The sequence below is a fragment of the Sinocyclocheilus anshuiensis genome, unplaced genomic scaffold (genome assembly GCF_001515605.1).
Source record: "Sinocyclocheilus anshuiensis isolate Anshui unplaced genomic scaffold, SAMN03320099.WGS_v1.1 scaffold1468, whole genome shotgun sequence".
NCBI classification, from domain to species: Eukaryota; Metazoa; Chordata; class Actinopteri; order Cypriniformes; family Cyprinidae; genus Sinocyclocheilus; species Sinocyclocheilus anshuiensis.
This window is the reverse complement of record NW_015546129.1, coordinates 643,156-654,442: the sequence shown is the minus strand read 5'-3', so window position 1 is coordinate 654,442 and position 11,287 is coordinate 643,156. Positions and strand designations below refer to the sequence as shown.

At 36.7% G+C, this 11,287-nt stretch overlaps 2 protein-coding genes across 6 annotated transcripts in view; one reads left to right on the top strand and one right to left on the bottom strand.

Annotated features, from left to right (window-relative positions):
• incenp (inner centromere protein) overlaps positions 1-2,198 on the bottom strand; it is a 15,867-nt gene extending 13,669 nt beyond the window's left edge. For 4 of the 5 annotated variants that reach the window (XM_016503002.1, XM_016502999.1, XM_016503001.1 and 1 more), the window contains exons 1-3: positions 1,710-1,872; positions 862-1,011; positions 622-729 (exon numbers count right to left, since the gene is read on the bottom strand). In XM_016503002.1, the coding sequence (XP_016358488.1) occupies positions 622-729; positions 862-1,001 (248 nt within the window). In that variant the 5' untranslated portion in view covers positions 1,002-1,011; positions 1,710-1,872. Of the gene's footprint in view, positions 1-621; positions 730-861; positions 1,012-1,709; positions 1,873-2,035 lie in introns of those variants that run through there. The other variant, XM_016503000.1, reaches the window with a different exon arrangement.
• A 510-nt stretch (positions 2,199-2,708) lies between these two features.
• Positions 2,709-11,287, top strand: part of ankrd26 (ankyrin repeat domain containing 26) — a 40,301-nt gene continuing 31,722 nt past the window's right edge. Inside the window, exons 1-11 of the mRNA XM_016502959.1 lie at positions 2,709-2,815; positions 3,279-3,572; positions 6,840-6,954; positions 7,039-7,212; positions 7,503-7,609; positions 8,268-8,405; positions 8,700-8,857; positions 9,005-9,037; positions 10,456-10,492; positions 10,586-10,670; positions 10,769-10,820. Of these exons, the coding sequence (XP_016358445.1) occupies positions 3,376-3,572; positions 6,840-6,954; positions 7,039-7,212; positions 7,503-7,609; positions 8,268-8,405; positions 8,700-8,857; positions 9,005-9,037; positions 10,456-10,492; positions 10,586-10,670; positions 10,769-10,820 (1,096 nt within the window). The 5' untranslated portion in view covers positions 2,709-2,815; positions 3,279-3,375. The remainder of the gene's footprint in view (positions 2,816-3,278; positions 3,573-6,839; positions 6,955-7,038; positions 7,213-7,502; positions 7,610-8,267; positions 8,406-8,699; positions 8,858-9,004; positions 9,038-10,455; positions 10,493-10,585; positions 10,671-10,768; positions 10,821-11,287) is intronic.

Here is an 11,287-nt window from a genome sequence, read left to right as displayed (position 1 = left end):
GAACAGCTTGTAACACTCCAAAGAGAAAGGAAAACTTGAAATCGCATCATATGACCCCTTTAATGTATTAATAGAAATGTACTTTTTTCATGAACATAGGAGACCTGTCAAAAACCATCTAGATTGTAGAAAATTAACCAAAATGAATAACTTAAAACTTGAACTACCCAGATTTGAAGACTACAGTAAGATTTAACTTCTACTGTTAATAAGCTTTTGGTAGGCTACTATTAGACGGATAGCCTAAATGTCCTAATTTATGTTTTTTTATTTTTATGGTATATCAAAAAGTGTATATTTTTTTAAATGTGATTGTTGGTACATTTGACCAGTTTTTACCATATTTTCAAAACAAAAATTTAAATAGGAAAAATATGCAATATGAAAATAATTGAAGACTAAATGTGTTTTACTGAGAAAAAAAAAACAAGATTTGGTTTTTAAAAAGCCTTTTTCCAAAAGGTACATCTGGAAAAAGGGGGGTCGTCTTATAATCAGGGTCGTCTTATATTCGGGCCAATACAGTAAATCAAAAAAGCTGTTGCTTTAAACCTATAAAACGTTTCTGTACCAAGCAAATGAACAAAGACATTGGCAAACCAGAAGAGTCCAAACCCTTACCGTCTTTTGCTGCGAGACTCATTAAGCTCCATCGACACCCGTTTCCGGCGGTTTGTCTTTTTCTGTGATGGAGTCTTTGGCATGAGTTCTGGCTCGGTGCTGAAGTCACTGTACAACAAAACATCTTTTTTATGAACATGTCTAATAACCTGCATAGTAGCTGAGGGATTCTCACATATACACACAAAGTGACAGTATGAAGTGTATAACACAGTCCACCTCACATTTACAGTGTCTCACCTGGAAAACATGCGATAAGCCTCCTGCTGGATCTCCTCCAGCCACACCATGTGGACATTGTCAATTTCTTTGGTAAAATCCTGCAGCTTCCCATTAAAAACCTCCATGAGGGAGCGCGTGGCCTCCGGCAAGGAACTCATGTTGCCACCCCTGGAAATACAGAAGGAAAGGTTTTGGTTTTGCAATACTGACTAATAAAGCAAGTGTAAAGAGTAGCATTTTGGGTAAAAAATTTTTTTTTTGCAAGCAACTGATCACAAACTAACTTTACATTATGACTCCACTAGGCCCGTTTGACAAGCTGTCATTTTGAAAACACATTTGTTTACTATTGTGCTTCAGGGAAAATGTTAAAACATGAATTTGCTTTTTTCGTGGTGAACTTTACAACAAAGAGCAGAAGGTCCAGACTCATTAATATTAATATATAGCATGAAAACCGCTTTATTTGACATCTGTCAAATGTTACAACAAAGAAATTGAGCATTTAGACGGTGTTTCTCAAAACATTGGAAATAATTTCACTGATTCATGATGCAGGTAGATTAACTTACTGCATACTAACCATATATGATGTTCAAATTAAGAAATGTAAACATTTAATCTAATGTTTTTTATGAACTAAGTCTTTATTCCGATCTCAGTTCAAACACAGCCGCGGACGAACATGCGTGTATATAATAAACAAATATATTTCGGTTGTTACATTTATGACATAAGAATATTAAAATTACACAAAATAGCATGCGAATAACTAAAACGTGAATTTATATCTGACTGCATTAAGAATTCATAGCCAACCTAGCTACTTTAAACAGCGAAATAATACATTTTAAAACGGCATCTACCTCTTTAGCCTTTATGCACGACCGCACTGCAAAAACAAAGACTTGATGATCCGAAGTTATGATCCTTGCTTCTATTTTGTTCATAAACATTAGATGCTAATTTAAGATTAGAAGCTATTTTCTGTCTTCGGCTCCACTGTCTCTTGTTTTTCAGCCAGCCGCTCAAAACGGTTTAAATAGTTTAAAATTCTGCTCTGACGAATAACACACTACGAACCGCCCTATTCTGGGTGGGATCAAATAATCCGTGTTTTCAATTGAACAATACGGCTGTCTGTCACGACAGATTCGGCCAATCACATAATACATTTTAAAACGGCATCTACCTCTTTAGCCTTTATGCACGACCGCACTGCAAAAACAAAGACTTGATGATCCGAAGTTATGATCCTTGCTTCTATTTTGTTCATAAACATTAGATGCTAATTTAAGATTAGAAGCTATTTTCTGTCTTCGGCTCCACTGTCTCTTGTTTTTCAGCCAGCCGCTCAAAACGGTTTAAATAGTTTAAAATTCTGCTCTGACGAATAATACACTACGAACCGCCCTATTCTGGGTGGGATCAAAGAATCCGTGTTTGCAATTGAACAATACGGCTGTCTGTCACGACAGATTCGGCCAATCACAATCAAGAAAGTTTAGGCAAGGACGAGCTGTGCTCTCATTGGATGATACGCATGTCTGTCATTGATTCAAACCGTCCAATGCGGGAAGAGTGCGGTGAAGTCCCCGCCTCCGTCGTGACGTCAGCGTGTTCGACATTCCGTGTGAAAACAGAGCAAAACATAACGATATCCGTGATTTGATATTAGTCTCGTTTATTTTATTAAACGTAAAACCAGATCAGCTTGACAGTTCTTAAAATTTCCCAGACGTTTTGCATATAGTACAACATTTTAGAATTTAAATTATTAGGATTAAATACGATCGTCACACTGTTACCATGGTAACAGAAGCAGCTAGCTTGCTAGCGTCGTAAACGGCTCGTCGTTTGAACAGACCCGATGTGTCTTACTCGATAGCTAGCATCATTTATAATCTTTTCGTGTTTTATTTTTCGTTTAAAATATAAATAATAGACGCCCCACACTGAAACGACAATGTAGGTGAGTTTGTAAGCTCGCCAGGTTGTTTGGTTGACTATCATTGACTACCAGATTAACATGATTAGGTGATCTGATCACTCTTGAGATGATAAGCTTTTCTAAACAGGTATCACTTTTTTATTTAAACAACTGTGTTCGTATATGTTACGTTTATCGCATTTTATTATAATATAATACTTTGTATAGTTAGCTGGTTTATAGCTTATTCAATATGAAACCAAGGATTTACCATGGTTTTTTAAAGTATATTGGAGTAACGTTACCTTGAAAGCACCATGCTATATGAGTAAAATACTATGATATTACCCTCTGATACTACCACTATACCATAGTATCACCACACTACCCTTTGAACGAAAAATGTGTGATTTATGATCAAACAGAAGTGTCATATGGACAGCATACCAACGACAGACCGACCTGTGCTTCTGTCATTATTGAATAACTCTAATCCTCTTTGCAGGATTTATTTTTAGAGGATGGACGAGACATGCAAGGTGATCAGAACCTGAAGCTCAGGTAAAGGACAATCTGCTGATGGAGATGTGCCTTCACAGACCATGAAGAAAATATTCAACTTCAAGAAGAAGAAGGGCTCCCCCAGCCCCTCTGAGACGGGGAGCGTGCTGTCGGCCAGCTATGATGTGAAGGAGAAAGACCTCGGGAAGGTCCACAAGGCTGCGTTCAGCGGAGATGTGGTCAAACTCAGACAGCTGGCCAAAAAGAATGATTTAAACCAGCTGGATAAGGAAAACAGGTAATGGTTGATGATCTGCAACTATTTTGTTTGTAGTGGACAAATCAAAATGTATTACAGAAAATACAGAATCTTACCACCTACAGCGATTTTCAGCAACTTGCCAGATTGAACCTTGTCAGATCTTAACCTTAGACTTAAGATAGAAAGTTTCTGTAATGCGGCCCCAGGTGTCGGCATCAGGCTTCTCCTTCAGGGCTCAGCGATGGGAATTTGGCCAGTAGTTGTATTGCTTTTTACATGTCCTGCTTACATTTTAATTTTCCCAACTGCAAAAGAAGACCTATATTTATTTTTTAGCAAATACATTTTTATATTTGCTAGAAATATTTGTATATTTCATGAAATTTAACTTAAACTTTTTCATTATTATTATTATATTAAAGGTGCACGCAATATGTAAGATTTTTTTATTAAAATATCCAAAAACCACTAGAACAGTGTTATATATTTTGCTGACTTGTGTACTTACACTATCCCAAATGTTTCGAAGAATGTTTAAATCCAGAGAAATAAGCAATTTTAACTAGTGACACGGAGCGTGTCTATAGTGTCTTTGTGTCGCCTGCCGATGACGTCATAACCCTTCGATTTCCAGTTTTGTTTTGTAGAAAACATTTAAACACCAAAGATGCTTTAATATGTTGTGCGTTTTAATAGACCAGTGACGAGCGCACAGAGTAGCATTATAACAGAACTAAATGTATCTAGTATGATAAAACAGCGCTGCTTTACCCCACATACACACGACCGGAAGGAGCGGAAGCGGTCGACTGTGGCATAATAAAAGCTCCGCTGCTTTCCAGCCGTGTGTCGCGCTCGTTCAGCGCCTCGTTTCACTTCGACGGCTTTCAGCCTCACCCTGCTTCATTCTACTACGTTACTAAATCATTAGCTCATCCATGAACAGGATTTTTGCCCGAGTCCCGTCGGATTGCATCGGCTGTGGGGATGAAGACCACAACTCCCATGATTCCACACTCAGTCACAGCGTCATCAAACTACGCCTTTGTTTCTTTGTTTGTTTTGAATACGCGCCCTCTAGCGGCGAAAATTACATATTGCGCCTTTAATTTACAAAAACAAAATGTGCATATACAATATGGATTTGGTCTGAATTTGTTTTAGATTTTTACTTGCCCTGCTAAAATTTTCTCTGGCTACACTACAAGAGAATAACCTAGCCTATTTTTAATTTTTTAGCAATTTTAGCATTGCTAAAAATCTTTTAATTTTCATGAACTTTCATGAATTTTTCATTAAAATATTTTTCTTTACAAAATCAAAATGTTCAACAAATTGGAATTAATACACCTATAAAGTAACTATTTCCATGTTCAACTTGAAAATGGATGATTTGAGAATTGATGGGATTGTAAAAAAAAATTTCATACCAGAATGCAGCTAGACCTAATGCCAGTTTGCTAAATCAATGCCTATATAATAGGTGTTTGATTATTGGTTAACCTGTTTCTTTGGAATAACCTTCACGATAATACTAAAAATGTTTATTAAGAGAGTAAATCGGTCCATTTTGAATTCTTGTGGACATTATGATGCATGAAGAATCATTTAATGGTAGCATTTGTTGATGCATAATCCCAAAACTTAGGGTGTATTCACACCAGGAAAGTCTGCTAGTTCACTTGCTTTGGTCCGGACCAAATACAATGTTGATTTTTTTTGTTTGGTGCGGTTCGCTAAACAAATTAAATACGACCTCATTTTTGCTCATACAGGTAAGAATAATACATCGTTCGGAACTTTACTATCTATTTTTATTTGTGTGCACTCACAATATCAAGAAAACGTTGTGCTTTTGTAAAATAAAGAAAACAAATAATCACAATGTTAGTTTAAACATTTAACCTATATAAATGTGCGCTATTAGGTGCATATCTAATCGTTTGTGTGGAGAGTGGAAGCTGAAGCACGCTTCAGGACATCAGTGTAAACAAATGAAATACGCTGTCATTTTTGCTCATAAAGGTAAGAATAATACAACGTTCGGAACTGTAAGGGCTCTATTTTTATTTGTGTGCACTCACAATATCAAGAAAACGTTGTGCTTTTGTAAAATAAAGAAAACAAATAGGATGCGCTTGTCTCGGTCTTGTACAGGAGCGCTTCACAAAAATGCACCGAAACTCAGCGAATATTTTCCTTATAGACATGATGAATATATCTATAGAAAGCTTTAAATGAATACAAAACAAAATAATTCAAATCCAAAACAAAAACTCTTATTATTATGCAATCCGTAAAGATTAATTTCTTTCTAAAGGTGCGTCCAATGATGAGATGGCAAGGGTCAGGAAAACTCATCATTTGCATGTGTTTTTAAGCATTGTGGTTTAAAAACAAGTGATTTAAGCCATTGAAACGCAAATAACAGCACTATATGCGCGAGTTGTCTGTTTCTAAACGTGATTTCTGCAATTGGGTCGGATCAAGGTCGGGTCATATTCACACCTAAAACGAACCGTACCAGAGTTCGTTTGGAAGCGGACCGAGACCACCTCTTCAGCTGGGTCTCGGTACGGTTGTTTGGTCCGCACCCGAGTGCAATTGCTGTATTCACACCTGCCAAAAATGTCCGCACCAAGAGGGGAAACGAACTTGAGTTCGATTGAATCGAACCAAACAAGACAGGTGTGAATACACCCTTAGACTTACTTCACCTTGTTCTTTCAGAAGAAACATTCATACACTACTGTTTAAAAGTTTGGGGTCTGTATTATTTTTTTAATGTTTTTAAAAGTAGTCTCTTCTGCTCACCAACCAAGGCATTTATTTAATCTAAAATACAGCAAAAACAGTAATGTTATGAAATATTATTACAATTTAAAATATCTGTTTTATATTGGAATATATTGTAAAATGTAATTTATTTCTGTGATGTAAGCTGAATGTTCAGCATCATTACTCCAGTCTTCAGTGTCACATGATCCTTCAGAAATCATTCTAATATGCTGATTTGCTGCTCAAGAAACACTTATTATTATCAGTGTAACAGTTGTGCTGCTTCATATTTTTGTGGAAACCGTGATACATTTTTTCAGGATTCTTTGAAGAATAGGAAGTTCAAAAGAACAGCATTTATTTGAAATAGAAATCTTTTGTAACATGTTTTTACTGCCACTTTTTGATCAATCTAATGCATCTTTGCTGAATAACTTATTTGCTATTGTTTTAAACTCTTTGTAGCTTCTAATCATTTGTATGTGCAGTAATGCTGTCAGTTATCCTCTGTGATTGGACCCGCAGAACTGCGCTGCACATCGCTTGTGCCTGCGGACACAGAGATGTGGTTCAGTTCTTGGTGGAGAGCAAAGTGAAGCTGAACTTATGCGACAATCAGAACCGCTCTGCCTTAATGAAGGTACACTCCGCTTGTTCTTGTGAAATCATATACATATAGATACATGCTGACTGGTATGTCTTTGTGGTTATGCATGTCTTGTAGGCGGTTCAGTGTGAACAAGACCGCTCCATCTCTTTGCTCCTGGATCATGAGGCTGACCCCAACCTGGTGGACATCAATGGAAACACGGCACTGCACCTGGCCGCCCATATCCCCTCCCTACCTGTGACGCTGCAGCTCCTGGAGCACTCAGCCAACATCAACGCGCAGAACAAGGTGAAACTTTAGTGTTCCGACAGATTATTACAGTATTAACCACACACAGCACGTGTCTGATACATAAAGATGAAGTGTTTAATTTCTGCAGTGCCAAATTGCAGAAATAATAGACTACTTAGTGCATACTGCATAATATTCACTAAAATGCTTACTCCTAACATTGGTTGAGTCAGAAGTTCATCCTTCAAATAAGGATGCACTTATAAACCAAAAGTGATCGTCTTGTGCGTTGAAAGGTAAGATAGTTAATGCAGTCCAGTCTTGTTTTGTTGTGGTTTGATTGACAGGATGGCAACACTCCACTGATGCTGGCTGTGATGGAAAACCATGCAGACATGACGGAGCTTTTATTGAAAGAGGGAGCAGATGTTAATGTCAAGAACCAGGAGCAACGGTAAGAAAGACGCCCTTTAATGGATTAGTTCATCCAGAAGTTAAAGTTCTGTAGTCATCTTGGTATGTGCATTTAGGAGATATGATGGAGAAATTTTATGAAATTGTGCTCTATCAATTTTCTTTTCAGCAAAAGTAATAATCAATCAGGAATAATAGTACTGATAAATAAATGGATAAATTAACAACAATTGATTTGTAATCCATAGAAACTAATAAGTGATTCACCTAGATATTATTTTAGTGTCATTATTGTCTTATTATTTATTCATATCTTGAATTAGTTTTAATTTTGTTTTCTCATTTTTGTAATTTGTTGTACATTTTAGTTATTTTTATTAGTTTGTTATTTTGTTATTGTCGTATTTGTTTTTATTACTTTTTTTTTTTCAGTTGTAGTTTTTTTTTATAAATTTGTTTTAGTCATTTTTTGTTATTTTATTATTGTTGTATTGTTATTATATTTGTTTTTGTTTAGTGTTTTAATTATTTTACTTCAGTTTTAGTAATTTCAGCACTTAAAACAAAATGGAAATGAAAAATGTCTTCGCAAAGAACTGAAATAAAACTTTTTTTTTTTTTCTGTTCTGTTTTGTTAACATAAATGTTTTCTAGTATTTTTAGTTTCACTGATTCACATTCTGTCTGTCATTGTTAAGGTCTGCGTTGATGATAGCTGCATGCAATGGACAAATCAGCATGGTGCGTTTGCTCCTGCAGTATGATGCCGACATCACAGTGAAAGATGATAAGGGCTGGTCTTCTGATGATTATGCCGTCATGAATGGACATCACGCGTAAGGGCTTTCTTCTTTTGCCTGCTTATATTTCAAACTCACCATCTGATTTTAAATACAAAGTCCTTACTTTGTTTGTATGTTGGTTTCGCAATGAATGTTGGCAATTTGTGTTGCTATTACCTGTTTTAATTCATTGTAAGTTAGGAACATTTGAAATGGTGATAGCGATGTGTTTACACCGGCAATGTTTTGTTAATGGAAATGCACTGCAGATGTTGTGTGGTTTTAAAACAGAAAGCTTTGTTTAAAGCATTTGCTTGTAGGAGCTCATCAGTAATCGTTCTGTTCCAGATGTTCACATCTGATTATTGAGCATGGGACGAAGAGAAGATCCCTTCAGTCACCTTCCCATTTCACTGCCAGCAAAAAGAAACAGACGTCTGTGCTCGGCAGCCCTGGTGGTATTGGGGCTGGTTTGGCTTTGGGAGGACCAGCTCTGGATAAAGATGGTGAGTCTAATTGTGTTTTACTCGATTTGCATAATTCAAGGTTTTCAGTGTCATCTGTATATGTACGTCAGTATTGCTGCAGTGTTGACTGCAGTGTTTTGATTTGGTTCTGTTTCCCCATTGTTACTCCACACTCATCTGTTGTAGCAGCAGGAAGCAGCTCCGCAGGAGTAGGGAAAGGTATTGCCAATGTGTGCCAATCGATGTGCTGTAGATCAGACACATTATTCTTTACCATTTCAGAGATAAAAGGAATAGTTCACCCAAAAATGAAAATTTGCTGAAAATGTACTCAACATTAGGCCATCCAGGATATAGGTGAGTTTGTTTCTTCATCAGAACAGATCTGAAGAAATTTAGTGTTACATCACTTGCTCATCAGTGGATCCTCTGCAGTGAATGGGTGCCGTCAGAATGAGAGTCCAAACAGCTGATAAAAACATCACAATAATCCACAAGTAATCCACACCACTCCGGTCCATCAGTTAACATCTCGAGAAGCGAAAAGCTGTGTGTTTGTAAGAAACAAATCCATCATTAAGACTTTTAAAATACGTCATCTACCCATAATATTGCTTACACCAGTGAAAAAGTAATCGCTTCTGAATCAGAAGAGAAATACGCATAGAGCGGTGTTTACAAGCCAAAACAGCTCTATGTTGGAGTGGTGTGGATTATTGTGATCTTCTTATCATCTGTTTGGACTCTCATTCTGACGGTACCCATCCACTGCAGAGGATCCAATGGTGAGCAAGTGATGGAATACTGTAATAATCTCCAAATCTGTTCCAATGAAGAAACAAACTCATCTCGGATGGCCTGTAAATTTTCAGCCAATTTTTATTTTTGTGTGAACTATTCCTTTAAAACACAATATTAAGAGTCGTATGAAATCATTTAGTGTTGCTGAATGGTAAACCATGGTATGTCTTGTCATAGGAGCTGTTCTTCTTTGTGTGTTGTACGCTAGATTAAATAAGACCTACTGACACCTGAAATGAAGTTAAAAAATGAGACTGGGTGAAAAAAAATCCAGTCTTTAACAATTTAAATAAAAAAAAAAAAGGCCTACAGCTCAGCAGACAATGCAAATTGTAAAACAAGTAATGTTTTACTTATGTAATGTATTAAGACAATTGTCACTCACTCTTTAATGCTGTGATATAGAAGTATATGCTATAATAGAATATTGTACTGTAATAGCTGTACAGATGTTGTGGTGATATACATTAAACATAGTCTCACTTTATCAGTAAATGCTTGCGGTCAAACTGCTTTTTGCTCTGCATCTATGTAGAATATGTAATCGGTTTTAGATACTTGACCCAAATGCTTATTGGTCTTAACCCATTGGTCTTTTTGGAGTGTTTTGCCAAACAAATGAGAAAAAAATGATAAAAACATAATTTATCGGTGTGAATAGGTCTGTAGGAATGCATTGTTTCACCACAAATGAATAGTCTCTCTAATTATGAGTGGGTCTTTAGATCTCTAGTTAGCTATACTGCAAGAAAATGTTTGTATTAGCAATGGGTACTTTTTTGGCTAGGCTGTATCTTGTCTTAAGCGCAGATAATCTCTTTTATTTCTCTCCTCAGATACAGAGGACAATTCTCACACAGAATCCATTAGCAGGTGATATGTCATTGATATGTCAAAACAGGAATGGGAGATAAAAGCAGCTACAAATGATAAGTTTATCAAGCACTACATTGTGTTCATTTGCAGGGCATCAAAAAGTGGTGCTGCTGATTCCTGGCCTTCATCAGATGATGACGATGATGATGATGATGAGTTAGATTTGAGCCCAAAGGTATTTCTAAGCTCTGTTGTGTTGTGCATGACAACAGTTCTGAATAGCACATGTGAAATTGATTACAAAATATTGTAATATAAAACTTTTTTTTACAGAAAGTAAACTTGAAGAAACTCATAAGCACCACAAAAAGGGAAAAAGTAGAAGGTAAGTTTTAAATTTAAATGTTTTTGTGAAGTCTTTCAGAATTGTGGTTGTGCTATAATTTGAAACCCTTTCCCTGTAGCAAAGTCCCATTAAGGCAAGGCAGTCCCATTAGGTGGCCATCTTGGCAAGGCTCACTGGTAGCTATTTTATATATAGGTAATAGGCAGGCAAACACTGCTGTTCTCCACTTGAATGGGGAAAGACTGAAAAGTTTAAAATGTTTGGCTAAGCTTGTTACAGTAACATTTCAAATCAACAATTTATAAAAAATCTAAAAGGGTCCATTGAGCATTGTGATATGCTGTCTCTGTCTGTAGTCATAGCGGATCAGGATGCAGACAAATCCTGGAGCGGATCAGAGTCCGAACCGGACAGTGAGAATAAGGGTGCAATCCGCCCTCCACTGTCTAGACCACTCCCATTCAGCAGCACCTCCCTCCACCCCCCTGTAGCAACCCCACCTGCCT